At 29.2% G+C, this 18,714-nt stretch overlaps 2 protein-coding genes across 2 annotated transcripts; one reads left to right on the top strand and one right to left on the bottom strand.

Moving 5' to 3' along the window:
- Nucleotides 1-12,207: 12,207 nt before the first annotated feature.
- HO173_001244 (uncharacterized protein) lies at nucleotides 12,208-14,446 on the bottom strand (the record flags this gene model as incomplete). The annotated part of the gene is made up of 3 exons (XM_037303186.1): nucleotides 12,208-12,706; nucleotides 12,842-13,287; nucleotides 13,343-14,446. 3 exons carry the CDS (start codon nucleotides 14,444-14,446, stop codon nucleotides 12,208-12,210), a joined length of 2,049 nt encoding a protein of 682 aa, XP_037169833.1.
- A 900-nt stretch (nucleotides 14,447-15,346) lies between these two features.
- Nucleotides 15,347-17,455, top strand: HO173_001243 (uncharacterized protein; the record flags this gene model as incomplete). Its single annotated transcript, XM_037303185.1, has 4 exons — nucleotides 15,347-15,578; nucleotides 16,374-17,007; nucleotides 17,081-17,264; nucleotides 17,318-17,455. The coding sequence occupies 4 exons, from the start codon at nucleotides 15,347-15,349 to the stop codon at nucleotides 17,453-17,455; spliced, it is 1,188 nt and encodes a 395-aa protein (XP_037169832.1).
- Between the last annotated feature and the right edge of the window lie 1,259 nt (nucleotides 17,456-18,714).

The raw sequence follows: 18,714 nt of genomic DNA, 5'->3' as shown, positions 1-18,714 counted from the left end.
TTATCTAATAATATAGTAAAGAATATTAAAATTATTATTAATATATATAAAAGAATAAGATAGAGCTAAGTTAGAAAAATTTAAACTTATATATATAATAAATTATAAAGTTAAAGTTACTACGCTCTTTAAAATAGATCGACTAAATTATTATAAGTAAATAAATTAGCGTTTATAAGTATTAAAAAAATAAATATATATTATTTATAAATAGAATAACTTTTTTATTTTCTATTAAATTTTTAGTTTTTTTTTTAAATTATAGAGCGCGACTTACGCTTCTTATAATTAAAAGAATTTTAAAATTTAATCTTATAGATATTTAAAAGTAAGAAATTTAAATATCGTCTATTAAAAGTTCGCTTATTAAAGTTCGCTCGATAGCTCTAATAAAAAAATAAATATATATTATTTAATTTTAGAATTTTTTCTTTAAATTTAAAATAAAAATTAGACTCTTAAATAAAAAAAGAAATCTTAAATTTAATCTTATAAATTATTTAAAGATAGAGAATTTAAATATCGCTTATTATATACTTATTTACTCTATTAAGAATACTCTTTTATATAAACTTAGATAGTCGAGTAATAATAGTTTTAATAAAATTCGAAACTATTTTGCTTCGTTCTCGATTCGAATTCATAAATCTCCCTTACTAAAAAATCGTAAAATAATAAAATTCGTAAAATGAATAAAAATTCTATAAATTATAAAAATAAAAATAAATATAATTAATATAAAAAACTATAATAGATATTAAGTTAATCTTCTTATTAATTTAATATAAATTAATTTAAAATTAATTAATTTTCTAGAAACTTATTATTAATATAACTTCTCTTTTTTTATTAATTTTTTTTTAAATAATAGAGTATAACTTACGCTTTTAAATAAATAAGAAATTATTAAATTTAATCTTATAAGTATTTAATAATAAGAAATTTAGATATTACTTATTAAAAACTTATTTACTTTATTAAAATTCTCTTTAATATAAACTTAAATAATCGAGTAATAATAATTTTAATAAAATTCGAAACTATCTCGTTTTATTCTCGATTTAAATTCGTAATAGTAAAACTATAGATTAATAGATTTATTATAAGACTATAGCGTTAGTAGCTATTTAATTAGTCGTTTTATTATTATACGACTATACGATATACGATAATAGAGAGATAGATGAATATAGCGAGTATTATTTATATAGCTACTATATTAATAATAGACTCTTTATTCGAATTATTCTCTTTTAGAGTTATATTATTATTCTTCTTCTTTTTATAGTTAAGTCTATATATATTAGTCTTTATTTAACTATTATAAGTATAATTTAATAATTATAAATATACTCTATACTCTTATATACTTTATAATAGTTTTCGCTATTACTATTAAGTTTAAAAAAGCGACTAAACGTATTATTCTCGTCTTTAAGATTATTAAAAAGATCTTTAACGTAGCTAATAAGGCTAATAAGGCCCTTAAGATTAAAAAGACTTTTAAGGCTATTAAGATTAAAATACCTTCTTTCCGCGAGAAGATCCTCATATACGAAATATTATCGAGTATTATAAACTCGAATTAAATCGATAAAATGCTCTCATCTACTATTAAAGTAGATCTTTAAGAATTAATAATTCAGCTATTTAAGATTTAAGAGAAGCGAAACTAATACTATTATTACGAGTATTAGATATATAAGTTATATTATTATTATTATCGTTATAGCTATAATTATCGTTATTATTACTTAAATATATCGAATTTATTATTTAACTCTAAGTCGAACTAGAAGAAAAGAAGAGAGATTTTATTTCGTTACTCGAAAGATAAGAAGCTCTTTCTTAATATTATTAAAAGATTTCGAAGTATAAATATTAAGTACTTTAAGTAAATCTTCTTTAAGACCTTTAAGACTAAAAACTTCGCTAAATTAATTTATATATATATTATTTTAATTAAAGAGAATAAGAATATTAATAACTATAATTATATAATATATTATTTTCTTATATACTCGATAATCGCTAATCGCTTTATTTATATAAATATAAAGAAAGACTTAAATAAGACTCTTTATACGTATACTATTCGTCTATTACGACTACCTCTTATCTATAGATTTAACTCTATTCTCGCTTATTATCTCGTCTTTATTATTATATATATTTAAAATAATTAAAATAATCTTAAGATTTAAAAAGCGAATAATTAGAGTTATAGAGATCTTTTTATATTTAAAGAAATTTATATAGATAATAGTAAGCTAAATACTAATATATCTAGTTTTAATAAGTCTATTATTATTAAAGAAATTAGAATTTATAAGAATTTTAATAGAGGTAGCTATTTTCGCGAGCGCTATATCTATTTATATATCTATATAGTTTATTAATAAAATTATTTAATAGATAAATATTCTAAGATCTTAAATCTAGTTATAAATAGCTTTAATTAATTACTACTAAATAATTATATTATTAAAATAAAATAACTTCTAAAATACTTATAGATATCTTAATCGCTATAATATATATCTAAAAGATTTCTATATACGCTATATAATCTATTAAACTCGAATTTACTTTATTAGAAATTATTAATAATTAATAATTAATTTAAATAGTTAAACGATTATTTAAATCTAATATTTATTAAGATTATTTCGATTATTCTTTAAAAGAGTATTAAGATAGATATTTAAAACTATATCTTCGTCTATTATAATTAAAATTATTTATTAATATATTAAGTACTCTAAATATTATTAATAAATCTTTAAAAATAGCTTTAATAGTATTATCTAATTAAGATTAATTTTTAAAATAAGTTATAATACATTTATTCGCTATTTGATTTAATATTAAAATATAATAAAGATTAGAGATAAATTTATAACCTCTTATTTTTATATAGCTATTTAATTAATAATAATATTTAAACGAAGTAGAGTATATTAAAATATATTATATATAATAACGTAGTAATAGTATTATTATAGAAAGATTTAAAGGCTTAATTTGTTAAAAGAGATCTTAAAGACGTTTTTAGATATATATTCGTTACTATATTTAATTAATAGCTATTAAATCTTAATTATAATAAACGCTATTAAAAAGAAATAATATCTATTATTTAAGCTATATATATTATTATTTCTATTTAATTTATTTATAAAGACTCTTATTTAAATTTTAATTACGATTCTTTTATAGAAAGTAATACTTTATTATCTAAATAATTTCTTTATAATTCTTTTACTAGATAATAATATAATTATATATATTTAATAGTTCGACTAGTTATATAGCGAATTAAATCTTTAAATTAATTATATAAAAGATATTATAAATTATATAGTCGAGTTTCTAGAAATTAAATTTAATAATATTTATATATAGATAAAACTCTTTTTAAATAAACTAATTAAGATAAGAATTATAGTTAAAAATCTTTTAAAAAGAGTAATTATTTTATACTAGAAGCTTAAATTAGCAATTAGCTTTCTCTCTTTTACTATTAAAATTATAATTTTAAAAAGAGTATTCTTAAAGCGATTTCTTTATATCCTTCGAAGATTTATAGTAATTATATAAATTATAGATAATATAAGAATAAACTTATTATAGTAAAATATCTTTTTAAAATATTAAAATAGCGTTATCTTAATACGTTACGTTAATAATTAAATTATATAATATATATAAATTAATATATTTAAAAAGTTTAATATAAGAGATTATATTCTTAATTATTCTAATTATATTTAATTAATTTAATTTAAAAATATTTTTAATATTAAAATAGTTATATATTATTATTTTAAAGATATATAATTTAAAGAAATAAAGATTATTTATTACGCGATAAAGCTATAATTATATTAATTATAAAAATCTCGCTTAATTCTCTACTATAATAATAACGTATATATTAATAAATTATATAAATTCTTTATATATAAGCTAGTTATAGTTTTATTACGCGATATAACTTTATTAATAATAACTTATAATATTATAATAGTATTTATTTAAATATCTATAAAGATTAACTAGCTAATTAATAATCTATTATATTTTTAATATTAAAAAATCGCTAATAAATATTTATAGTTAAAAGATCTTATATCTCCGCTAAAATAAAGTAGAACTTATTAGAATATTAATATAATTAGATTATACTACTCTAAGAAATTATATAACTTCTCTAATAAGAGCTTACTATTAAAATTAAAAAGATATATATAACTTTAATAAGATTCTATACTATCTATTACGTATTAATAGAGATTTAATCTTTTTTTTTAATAACTATAAATACTCTTATAAGCTAAATTATTAATCTAAGTACTTATCGCGTTAAGTTAAAGTCTATAAAGATATATCTTATTAATCTTAGATTAGTCTATATAAATATAGAGTTCGATAATCTCTTAATATTTTACTATTCTTAATTATAATATATTATTATAAATAATTAATATTTTCGTAGCGAAGCTAATATAAAAGAAAGACGTTTAATTATTAAGAATCTATTACTTTAAATTCTTTCTTATTTTAATAAGTTAATCTATATTAAAGCGACTCTATATATCTTCTTTTATCTTATCTTTATAATATTTCTATATAATATATATAAATAAATTTATTTATAATAAGCGAGATTTTTAATAAAAGAACTTCGATGAATAGTTTCTTATACGTCGCTTAATAAGATTATTCGATAATTATCTAAAACTTATACTTTTAGCGTTTAAAATAAACTTATTTCGTTATAGAATTATATTTATAATAATTATATTAGATAATAACGTATACGTAGTTAAAGTCTTATATTATCTTTTTAGATAAAAAGCTCTATCTAATATATCGCTATTTTAATTAAAGAATTTCTTTTTTATTAGAAATATCGTTATTAATAACCTTCGCGAGATATTAATATTACTTAATATTAAGAGTTATTACTTAAATTTTCTTTTTTATAAAGAGATTATAATATTAATATATAACGTCGATCTTAATAATAACGAGATTTAATTATTAGATCGTTAAAAGTTAGATTTTTATTATCTATATATTATTATTTATTTAATTTATATATTTAAAGTATTATTATAATATTAATATCTTTTAACTTATTCGCGCTAGTATTATTAGTCTCTACTACTTACTATAATAAATATTATTAAAAATTCTCTTTAAGATCTTCGCTCTTTTTAAATAACGTTTTAGATTATTTAAGAGTTTTTCTAGCGCTAAGAGATCTTTTTTAAATTATTTATATATTTAAAAAGATCTTAGCTATCTTAGTATTAGATATACTTAAATATCTATCTATATCTATTTATATATATATTTATTTTCTATATAGTCTTATTATTTATAAGTATTAATCGTAATAATAGAATTATAGATTAATAAGTCTATTATAAGACTATAGCGTTAATAACTATTTAATTAGTCGTTTTATTATTATACGATATATATAATATAATATAAAATATTAATTTATTATATTATACTCTAATATAATATAAGTTATTAAGATTTATATAATTTCTACTAGTTAAAAAGATATAATATAATATAAGATATTAATTTATTATATTATACTCTAATATAATATAAAATATTAATATTTATATAGATTTATATCTAATATAATATAAAATCTTAATAAAATATATTATAAAACTAAATTAAATATAGTATATATATAAGATATTTCGATTAAAATTTCTATATTTAAATATATAAAATAGTTATTCTAATTATTATTCTAATTAATAGCTAATAAATTTAATATAATAATTATTACTATTATAACTATCTATTATAACTATCTATTATAGCTATTACTATTATAACTATTATTTATTACTATAGCTATTACTACTATAGCTATTACTATTATAATTATTACTATTATATTACTATTACTATAACTATTATTATTATTATTACATTATTACTATTATAACTATTACTTATTATTATAACTATTATTATTATAGCTACTATTAAAAGATAATCTCTATATATTCTAGCTATTCTATTTTTAATCTCCGCTTATTCTAGCTATTATATTTTCTAGTTATCTAATTTTATACTATATTTAGAATTTAATCTCGAAGAGATTTTAAAGAATTAATTCGTTTATTTTATATATAATATATCTAATATTTTAATAGTTATTTATTATAATGTATTATAATAATAGTAATTATAATAATAGTAAAATAGTATATAATAGTAATAGTTATAATTAATTAGAATAATAATTAAAATAGAAAACTACTTATACTTCTAAATATAGAAATCTTAATTAAAATATCTTATATATATTCTATACTATAATATAATATTATAGATATACTATATCGTAATATATCTCGTTAAGATCTCGAATTTATATTAGAAAAATAATATAATATTTAACTCTATTTATATTATATTCGAGTACGATATAATATTACTTAATATAAAATATTCTATAAAATATACTATATCTTTTTAACTAGTAATAATTTTATATCTAATATAATATAAGATCTTAACGAAATATTTTACGATATAATATATCTATAATATTATATTATAAAATAATATATATATAAAATATCTCGACTAAAATTTCTATATTTAGATATATTTATTTAATAAATTTAATATAATAGCTATTACTATTATAACTATTACTATTATAACTACTATTATTAATATCTACTATTACTATATCTACTACTATTATATCTATTACTATTATACTTACTACTATTATATCTACTACTATTATATCTATTACTACTATATCTATTATCGAAATATAACTCTCGCGTATTCTAGTTACTATATTCTTTAATTATATAATTTTATATTATATTTAAAATCTAGTCTCGAAGAGATTCTAGAGAATTAATTTATTCGTTCTATATATTATATATCTAATATTCTAATAGCTACTATTACTATAGCTATTACTATTATAACTATTACTATTTATTATTAAAATAGTTTATTATTATATAATAGCTATAATAGTAATAGTTATAATAATAATAGCTATAATAATAATAATTATAATAGTAATAATTATAATAGAAATAGTTATAATAGAGATAGTTATAATAGAAGTAGTTATAATAAAAGTAGTTATAATAGAAGTAATTATAATAGAAATAACTATAATAAAAGTAATTATAATAGAGATAATTATAATAGAAATAATTATAATAGTAATAGTTATAATAATAATAATTATAATAATAATAGCTATAATAGTAATAGTTATAATAGTAATAGCTATAATTAACTAGAATAATAATTAAAATAGCTACTTATACTTCTAAATATAGAAATCTTAATAAGAATATCTTATATATATATTATTTTATAGTATAATATTATAGATATATTATATCGTAAAATATATCGTTAAGATTTCGAATTTATATTAGAAAAATAATATAATATTTAAATTCTACTTATACTATATTCGAATACGATATAATATTACTTAATATAAAATATTTTATAAGATATATTATATCTTTTTAATTAGATTATTAATATACGATATACGATAATAGAGAGATAGATAGATATGGCGAGTATTATTTATATAGCTATTATATTAAAAGTAAACTCTTTATTTAAATTATTCTCTTTTAGATTATATATTAATAACTCTTTATTTAAATTATTCTCTTTTAGAGTTATATTATTATTCTCTCTCTTACTTAATATCTATATATAGCTTCGTTTTTACTTTAAATTATATCGCTTAGATATAAGAGTTTTTCTAGCGCTAAGAAGTCTTTTCTAAATTATTTATATATTTAGAAAGATCTTAGCTATTTTAATATTAGATATATTTAAGTATCTATCTATATCTACTTATATATATATTATTTTCTATATAATCTTACTATTTACGAATATTAACTATTAATCTCTCTCGCTAAAAAATTATTAGTATATATAAAAGAATAAGATAGAGCTAAGCTTAAATATTTTAAATTTATATATATAGTTAATTATAAATTTAGAGTTATTACGCTCTTTAATTAAATCGATTAAATTATCGCGAGTAAATAAATTAATATTTATAATTATTAAAGAAATATAATTAAATAGCTCTAATTAAAAAATAGATATATATTATTTAATTTTAAAATAATTTTTTTATTTTCTATTTAAATTTAAATTTTTTTTTTTTAAATTATAGAACGAAATATAAGTCTTTAGAAGAAAAAAGAATTCTTAAATTTAGTTTAATAATTATTAAAGCGTAAGAAATTTAGATATCGCTTATTAAAGTTCGCTCGATAGCTAGATAGCCCGCTTATCTATTTACTCGATAGCTCTAATTAAAAAAATAAATATAAATTTAATTTATAAATCTTTACTCGTTAGTATATATAAAAGAATAAAATAGAGTTAAGCTTAAAAATCTTAAATTTATATATATAGCTAATTATAAATTTAGAATTACTACGCTCTTTAATTAGACTAGCTAAGTTATCGCGAGTAAATAAATTAGTATTTATAACTATTAAAATCTCGCTCTCTTACGTCTCTCTTATTAAAAAAATAGATATATATTATTAATATATAGAATAACTTTTTTATTTTCTATTAAAATTTTAATTTTTTTTTAAATTTTAAAGCGCCATTTGTGCTTTCCGAATTTTTAAGAATTTTGAAATTTAGTCTTATAATTATTAAAGCGCAAGGAATTCAAATATCGCTCACCAAAGTTCGCTCACCAAAGATCGCGGACAGCCGGACAGCCCTGATCAAAAAACAGGTATACATTATTTAATTTTAGAATAACTTTTTTATTTTCTATTAAAATTTTGAGATTTTTTTTTAAAATTATAGAACGAAATATGGGCTTTTAGATAAAAAAAGAATTACTAAATTTAGTCTTATGAATGTTTAAAGGTAACGAATTTAAATGTCGTCTATCAAAAGTTCGCTCACCAAATTTACTCGACAGCCCTAATCAAAAAAAATGATTATGAATTTAATTCATAGGCCTTTACTCGTTACTTTTTATAAATTTAACTTATAGGCCTAAACTTATTTATATATAAAATAAGTAAAGTATATTTTTAAGTATAGTAGTAAGAAGAGAGAAGTAAGTTAAAAAGATAGAAAGATAAAAAGAAGAAGAAAGATTATCTTTATAGACGTTTAAAGTAATTTAAGAGTTCTAATATATACGTTAAACCCTTCTCTCTCTCTCTTCTCGTCTTTTTTCTTCTTATTAGTATATATAAAAGAATAAGATAGAGCTAAGCTTAAAAATCTTAAATTTATATATATAATTAGTTATAAATTTAGATTTACTACGCTCTTTAATTAGATTAATTAAATTATCGCGAATAAATAAATTAGTATTCGTAATTATTAAAAAAATAGATATACGTTATTAATATATAGAATAACTTTTTTATTTTCTATTAAAATTTTAAGATTTTTTTTTCAAATATAGAACGAATTATAGACTTTTAGATAAAAAAAGAATTTTTAAATTTAGTCTTATAACTATTAAAGCGTAAGAAATTTAAATATCGCTTATTAAAGTTCGCTCGATAGTCGAATAGCTTTAATTAAAAAATAGATATATATTATTAGTATATATAATAGAATAAGATAGAACTAAGCTTAAAAACCTTGAATTTATATATGTAGCCAATTATTAATTCGATAGGTCTACGCTTTTTAATTAGACACCGCGAGTAAATAAATTAGCGTCCGCAACCATTAAAATCTCGCCTTCTTATACCTCCTTATCAAAAATTAGATATACGTTATTAACACATAAAATAACTTTTTTGTTTTCTATTAAAATTTTGAGATTTTTTTTAAATTATAGAACGAAATGTGAGCTTTCAGATAAAAAAAGAATTTCTAAATTTAGTCTTATAAGTATTAAAGCGTAAGGAATTCAGATATCGCTTACTAAAGATCGCTTATCAAAATTTACTCGATAGTCTCAATTAAAAAAAATGATTATGAATTTAATTTATAGGCCTTTACTCGTTTAATATATAGAATAACTTTTTTATTTCTATTAAAATTTTACGATATTTAAGTATATTAAAAGAATCTATCTTTTTATTTTAAGTAAATAATAGATTTTTATAATATAACGAGTTAAATATAATTATATAATATTAGAAAAGATTAAAATATTTAATATTCTAGTTAATTATTAATAGTTTTTTAAAAATATAAATTAATAATAAATAAAAATAATTATAATTATAAATTAAAATTTATATAAGAAGAATTAAGCGAGCTAGACTCTACTTATTATCTTAAATATATTAATTTATAATATAATTTTTATTATACGTATTAAGTAATAATATTTTCGCGAATCCGTTAATCTAATTATTAACTCTACTCTTAGTCTCTATAAACTCGACTTTATTATTATATTTTAACGTTAATTTATCGTCTAAGAATTAAATCGCCTTTATATATTATTTATTCGATATTGCTAATATAATGTCTTAAAAGATGATCGCTAAACGATGCTAAGCGAGGGTTAATATTGTCGCATGTGATTAGATTGTTCGATAATTGCCTATTTAGGTTTTGAACGTTATTTTGAAATCGGTTGCAAAACCTCCTTAAACTCACGTAGCTGATATGTCGCGGTATTGCGGGACGAAGGGTCCTGGACTTGATTTAAGCATTGCTATTACTGTCAAGCTACGGGATCACGGTCTCTGGGAGGCAGTGCAGATGCTGTCGTACGGCATGGCAAGAATCAGAGAGACTACTTCGCAAGCGATACCGTAGAGGATTGCACTTAGCTTTGAAACGGGTGCGATGAGTCCCACGGAGTTGCTTGGAGACGAGAAATGGAGCGCTATCAACCAAGAAGCGCGGGAACGTGGCTGGATCTCGTTCAAGACTGTGCTGATACCTTTCTGACAAGGTGATCACGATAAAGATAATCGTCTTCATATTGTTTTATTTCTTTGCCGGTTTGGCTGGTTCTCTGGGGGCTCCTACCGGAGGGGCTGTTCTCGCAGGCTCGTAAGTAAGGTCGTGAACAAGTGACGGACACGGTTGTATCCGTAGAATCAAGAAAAGCCAAGTACGATACGAAGACCCTTTTGATCAAGAGATGGGGCGAATTACATTTTCATACCCCAAACTATGGGATTCTTACAAATTCATACCCCATCTTACATTTTCATACCCCAATGGGGTATGAATTTGTAAGATACCACTGACAGGGGTATGATTTTGTAAGATACCATTTATAGGGGTATGATTTTGTAAGTTGCCATCTATAGGGCGGGTTGGTGTTAGGAATTATTCCTCCGGGGGCCCCGTGGGGCTCCTTAGGGGTGTCTGCAGCGTGAAGTGTAAACACCCCTATTTAACCACTTAGCGGTAACTCGGGTTACTAACAATTGGGGTAGATAGCCTGAAACACCCTAAAATACCCTTCTAATGATAGCAACTCAGCTAAAAAGGCTTGGTCCCGGGGGTCTCTGCGCTTGACAGCCAGACACTCCTATTTGGACCTAAATAGGGCCCCGTAGGGACGTCGCAGGGCCCCCCGTGAGGGCTGCTGCTAACATGGTATCTTACATTTTCATACCCCAAGAAATGGTAACTTACAAATTCATACCCCAAAGACTGGCAACTTACAAATTCATACCCCATTTTTTTGGTGAGGGGTATGAAAATGTAAGATGGGGTATGAATTTGTAAGAATTCCATAGTTTGGGGTATGAATTTGTAATTTGCCCTCAAGAGATGTCACTTATATAATACAATTACCGCAATCTCCGTTTCTGATACATCTACGCATACTCAATGCTTCTTACCAAAACAGTGGCAACCAAGCTCGCCACCAAGGAGGAAACGAAATAAAGGAACCGTAATTTCAAATCCCCATCCGAAGAAGACTCAAGGGGTAAATAGTTCCGTATATGCCTCAAACGCTTCCATACCGCAGAAGTATTGCTTGATTGTCTCCCTATCCGCATGTACAGTAACAAGCCTCGTTGAAACTCTCATACCCCGCTTCACTACACTCGCATTTCGCCTTGGCCCCATTGCACTTACCTCCACAGCTCGTATCAGTCCCATGAAAGCCTGCTGAGCATACAGGAGCTAGGGTTTGTCAGCATTACGCACACCCAAGCCCCTTTCGTCATAATTAGATCACTTACGCGAAGATGGAGGCGGAGGGGCGCTCGTAGTCGTAGTAGCCGCAGTCGAAGCCGGTGCGGACGTGGGCGTGCAATTGGGCAGAGGGGTACACTGCTCCGAGTTGAAGCCCACGCTACAGACTTGACAATTGCTGGTAGTGACCGGGAGATTTGCGGTAGGATGGATGGTGCTGGCGCTGGGGAGAGAGGTGTAGGCACAACTGGCGCCTGGGCCGGTCGCGGTTGCTTCGACACTGAGCACGGGGAAGGTAGAACCAGAGCAGACGCAGTAGTTGGTGTTGATTCCTTGGTCTGGATCCGCATTTTGAAGGGAACAGGAGATGGTGGGTGCGGGGGTGATGTTTGCGGTCTGGGTGGTGGTCGCAGGTGCACTGCCAGCTACGGTGCCACTGACCGACACCGTACCAGTGATGAGAGTGTTAGAAGTTCTGGTTACGGATGTCGGGAGCCCAGTCACAATAACAGACGTTGGCTGATCTGGCTGAGAAGGCCTAGATACTTAGAGTCAGCGTTCCTGTCTCACCATCCATTGAATTTTTAGACGTCGTCTGAGTCCAGGTCTACTTGGACCTTTCGAGCCAGTCTTACAACTAGGCTGCAGTACCACTACATTGGAGAAAACGTACCCGGTCAAGGAGTCCGGGGGAAGGGTCACAACTGGCGGAAGAGCGCAGCTTCCTGACGACGATGAGGCAGTTGTCGACAAGCTCGAAGAAGCACTCAGAGAGACTTTGGAAGCCGTCAATGAAGTCATAGTTGATACATGAGAAGCCGAGGCTTTCGACGCTGATGATTGACTTTGGGTTGGGTTGCTCTGACTCTGAGATGGCGCGGACTGCGACTCATCATCATCGTCTTCGTCGTCATTGTCAAGCGGTTTTTGTAGGTCGTTGAGATTTGTTACGTCCGATTTGAGATCACCGATATCGTCTTCACCGCCCTCAATGTGACTTATAGCATTCTCAACGTTCTGTGCAGCACACTTCACCGCGTTGAAAATGTCGGAAAGAAGGTTTAGGCTAGCGCTACATGGATGTGGCGACGGTCCGGGCCCAATACTATCAGACAACTCCTGTTTGGTCAATCAGTCATACGCTCTAGAGAGAAAGGCCACTGCCGAACCGTACTTCGATTATTGGGAGCACTTCTTTGAGCGCATTGACTGCATCCGTGGAACATGAGTCGCAAGTCGTTTTATCGATATACGATTGAATGACAGGAATGATGATTGAAATAGAACTTTGCACTGCGCTGGCACTAGATTTAACGACTGGGCCGATAGGGTCCAGGGATGTTATTGGCGTGGCGATGGGAACAAAAGCTGACGAAGGAAAGCCTGGAGAAATCCCACCTGGTCCTGAGGTTAGAGCATGAGAGGTTGTCGTCGGCGATGGTATACTGATGGTTAAAGAAGCAGGAGAAGCTGTCAGCAGAGCTCTTGATGACCCTGACGACAGAGATTCTAGGCTGCGAGACTGAGTGGATAATGAACTTTCGGCAGAGGTGCGGGTGGAATTCACCGCTTGGCTGTCAGAGCTTTGGGACGATATGCTACCGATTGGCAGGCTCGCAGATGTCCCAGTGGATGTGGCGATTCCAGAGTTCGCTGTAAATGAAGGTGATAAAGTTAAATTTGTCAAAAACGAGCTTTCAGATGCACCGTTCGAGTTGGAAATCTGGGTTGGACTGCTGGAGATCTGAGATTGAGACTGCGAGGATAGCGATACATTTAGAGCACTAGTAGATGTGGTACTTGCTGTATTATTACCGGTGCCTAGAGATTGAGACTGCGAGGATAGTGAGCCGCTAGAGGCACTGGTATAAGAGGAACTCGTCGTTTGATTCTTGGAATTTGGGGACCCAATTTGCGAAGAAATGGAACTACCAACTGTCCTATCCAAGGGATGACTTGGTAGTTGGCTGTTAGGATTAGCCAGGGAGGTTGGCTGAGCAAGCCACGGCTCATTCTCAAAGTTGACATCTCCTGAAGGACCGATAACAAGAGATGCAGATGTGCCATTCACGATCACTTCTTCAGTGAACACGGGTGGGAAAGCTGAGCAAGGCACCGGAACGTGGTCGATCCTAGTACCGATTGTTGTTGTGATTGTCGAGCAAGCAGTCGCGGTACCCACTGGCTGAATCTCGCCATTCGAGATTTGGACCGCCGGAGGTGCAGCGTTAACAGACGACAACGGAACCAAGAGAAAAATTGCAAGAGAAACAGCCATACTGCAAAAGTTACGTCCGAAGACAATTTCTTGCAAAAATGAAGAAATGAGGAACAAGGTGATAGAACAAAATGTGCGTGGCTCCAATTCGATTGATGTACAGATTACGACGTCCTAGAAAAAGGGGAGAAGGCAGGCATATATTTCGGGATGAGCTGACCGTAAAAGCCTCGTAGAGAACCTATCATGGAGTGGAGTACTGACGTAACATCACAAAACAACAAGAAAGGGTAGCAAAGTTGTCTGCGTGCATGAAGGAATACACTCCGCCTGCTTACCAACGCCCTCAGCGACGTTCTCGCCACCTCATATGCATCCTCAATTGAAACATCTGAGAAGCGAAATTAGATTTCTTCCATAGGCGGATGCGAATGCGTAAGAGCCTTGAGACTGAAGTAGAAGCAAGTTTGAGGGATCAAACCAGCTGCAAAAGGATTTCACAGTTCTGTTAAACGACTCATCCACACGAAACCGCTGCGCCATCAAGTCTAGTATTCCATTGCAGCTCTCGGTAAGCCGGAGATGACCTGCAGGACGGATAAAAGCGAAACAAAACGGAGATGAAAGGGCTATCTCGGTTTGGTACACGGGTTACTGGTAAAATCATTGGCATTTAGCGTATTTGAGATATCGGCATTGCAAACTTTGCCCTTCCTCCTATATCAAGTTTCAAACCAACACATATGTTGTTGCATTGTGACACGAGACCTCTCAAACGAGTCTTATCTAGATTGACAAACAGAAGTGAGTTACTTGATAAAGCGAGGACACCAATTGATATTATTATTGGTGTCCTCGTTCTATCAAGTAATTCACTTCTGAAATCCACGAGTAATGTCATCAAAAGTGGGGCGGGCACTGGCCAACGTCAAGCATTGAATAAAATTTGAGTACGCGGAAATGAGCGACATTCCTCAACAATTCCTTCATCCAACAGTCGGTGACAAGAATCGTGCAACTCTTAGCCGTGCATACGGAATTACGATTACGTGGCACGCCCCAGGAGTACAGGAGGCGTCGTGCAACCAGAAGGCTTCTCACCACCCTTCTCGGACTGTAAGATCCACGGCTTACGGTAGCTTCCGTATCTCCGAGTGGACCAGGATTCTCGCTCCCAAGTCGAGAAACCCAGGTCACCACCTCTGGCTATGAGGAATGTGATGTGTAGACCCAATATTCTCACGTGTATTGGTTCCCCAAAGCAAGACGACCAGTGCCTATACTTTGAAACATTGCAATCAAGGCAACCGAGGAAAGCCGGAACGATCGAAGCGTTTTCCTTTACCACACCTTCGATCACGCCGCAGCACCCGAGTATGACCATCTAGACCGATCACCATTCACCAGCCTATGTGAGCTTACCCACCCTCGTACTGGGAAGCGAGGTCCTGCTCGTGTATGTTTCAAGGCGCCCATCTTTCTTGCGGCCAAATTCTGGCAATATGATTGCAGCGCATATCGAGCGATAATTTGCATTTCGGCCCTGGTACCTATCAGCGTCGGCATGTGTCTGCTAAAAATGGTGACTCAAGATCCGTATGTTCGGCTCAGCCGTACATCTGAAACATGCACAGCTTTGCAATGTTGTTCCAACAAACGTCAAACCTCAATGTCAAGACCGTGCAGGCATCGAGTGTTTCGCCCAAAATGCAGGAGATCATCAAAAAGGCTCCATATTCTACGAAGAGTCCCTTGCCCCTTTACCTTTATATTTTTTGCACGACCCCTTCTACTTCGATCTTTTATTTATACGTTGTGTATCTAGCCCCTATCATTCAATCGCATTTTGGAAGCCATATTGAAGCTCACTTGATTTGAGTCAAATATATTCATTTGTGTTCTTTCGACGTTGGTATTCACTGCGAAAAAAGCGTAAACATGATCATGGTTGGCCTTCACACATCGTGCCGAATCATTCTCGGTCTAGCCCTCTATACTTCGACCTCAGCATCTCATAAGCTTGATAAAAAGATTGCAGACCTTTCCCCCGCCTTCGAATCATTCCACGACAGTGTATATTCCAGGGATGCAAACAAGAACGACTCCACGTACGATAACTCATATGCTGGCCCTGATTTATCCAAAAGAGGCCTTTACAAACTGGGACAAAACTCCCCGAGCGATGCCAGCATCTTACAACAAGCCTACTTGGACATGGTACAGGTTGTGACCTTCGTTGCCGCGAATCCTAATCCTCAAGTCATGGCACGTTACTTCAGTCCAGCTGATGCCGCGGACGTTACTGCTATCTTCAACACTGTCCGCTTGATGGCCCAGCCTGGTGGATTCCCTAATCCCCTAGCTGACGTTCTCCCAATTTGGACGGACCTGTCAGACATCACCGTGGTTCACACGAACGGTATCAAGGAGCTTGGAACCCTGGCCGAGTCAGACCGTACGAATATAGGAATAACAACCGGGCAGATCATCAACGTTTACGATTTCGGATGGACGGCGTTATGGCAGCGACTACTGGGTGATCTTCAATGTGCGCGTGACATTGGGCCAAAAACCAATTACAAGATGCATTTCCTAGGGACACTTCTTCTTCACGAGACACTGTAAGTCCCAAAGCCCATCGAGCAAGATCGATTACGAGGTGGTCCGAGCACTCTTACTGAGACTTACCTCTAGACACTTCGACGTTGTGACTTTCCTCGCATGGGGAGTGGGTGTAGGGGGCCCATATCTCGATGATCAAGCTGGCAGCTTCCCCTGCCTGTCGAAAGCCTACGGACCTTGGGAAGCCATCCAACTTTTGGGAAGGGATCCAGCTCTGGCCAAGATAAACATCGAGAACTACGTTTGGTACGCTCTAGTAAGTCGCATTATGGGATTTAATTTAGGACATTCATGATGACATGTTGTCAGGAAACCTTCTGGCTAAATCGATGTCCCGGCCGGGCTCCTGGGAACATGTTCACAGCGCCGAAGAATAACGACATTCCAAACGTCTGCAAGCAGGGTTTCAAGGGGGCCCTTGCAAGTATATGGTGTTGGATATCTTGATATACTAACGGAAGACATGAAGATTTTAAAAAAATAAGACGTCCTTCCTGTTAGATCACGAGGGATTGATAGTATGCGTAAACGCTAGTGTATGATGTTGGAATGCTGTCTGCCTTACTGGCCGTCGCAAGAGATAAGCCATCACGGGGCGCCGGTTATGGTTGAAGGATGCAGAAATTGAATTTTTATACCGGACTATCTAAGTCATTCCATGTACAATTGTAGTAGAGCATTCCAAGCACATCCCCCTTGTGTGACTTAGCCCTTTCTTAGGGTTAGTCCTTTAATTCTAAGGTTTTTGAGGTTCGGGCGCAAGTCAAATACTACCCCATAAAATTTCTGTATGTGTTAGAAATCAAGCTGTGTATGGAGTGGACTGAGGATCTAAGACTAAGAGTGGTAGGATACAAATGTGTGAACCGAGGGTCGGGTACAAAAGTCTCTGTCGACTCTCTCCCGTAGCCCCCATCAAAAATTAGCTGGAACCCCTAAGATTATTCTTTCTTCTTTTTTTCTTAATAATAATTATATCTATACGCAAGAAGGCCTTTACACCTATATTCTTATCTAATTCTATTACCTCTAGATATAAATAGTCTATATTAAAATACGTAAAGATTATTACGTTAAATTAAAAAGAATATTTAAGAGATATAATTCGAAAGACTATTTATATATCTAAAAGGATTTAAATAATTATTATTAATAAGTTTATATAATAATCTAGAAGAAAACGTATTAAAAAATCTTTTAAGATTAATTAAGAGATAGTAGAAAAGATAATTAAGATCTTATAAGAATAATATAATAAGTAAAAAAAGCTATAAAATTAGATTACGGAGGAATTTATATACGCTATTCTCGAATATCTTCTATTAATATTTAATTCTTTATTAAGTAAACGAATAGTTAAATAATATATAAATAAGACTAAATATTATAAATATCGAGTATATTAAAAAAGCTAGATTAGTAAGAAATAGATAAAGAATTAATTATATTAATATAAGAGATATAAATAGTCTAACTGAAAATAAATACTTATTTATTAGTCTAATAAGTGTTATTTTTATTAGAATTCTCGTTATACGAATTAAATTATACGTAATTCTTATAAAAGAATATACTCTAATTATATTTAAAAGTGAAGATATACTACGATTAATTAATTCTCGATATAGACTATAATCTTAATAGGCTTTAAATTTAAGCTTATCTTCTATTAATATATCGAGAAAGTAGATAAAGAATTTAAGAAT

The sequence above is a fragment of the Letharia columbiana genome (assembly GCF_014066305.1).
Source record: "Letharia columbiana isolate WasteWater2 chromosome Unknown Sc0000002_s0, whole genome shotgun sequence".
NCBI lineage: Eukaryota > Fungi > Ascomycota > Lecanoromycetes > Lecanorales > Parmeliaceae > Letharia > Letharia columbiana.
The sequence above is the reverse complement of the archived record's forward strand: the minus strand, read 5'-3'. Positions and strand labels throughout refer to the sequence as shown.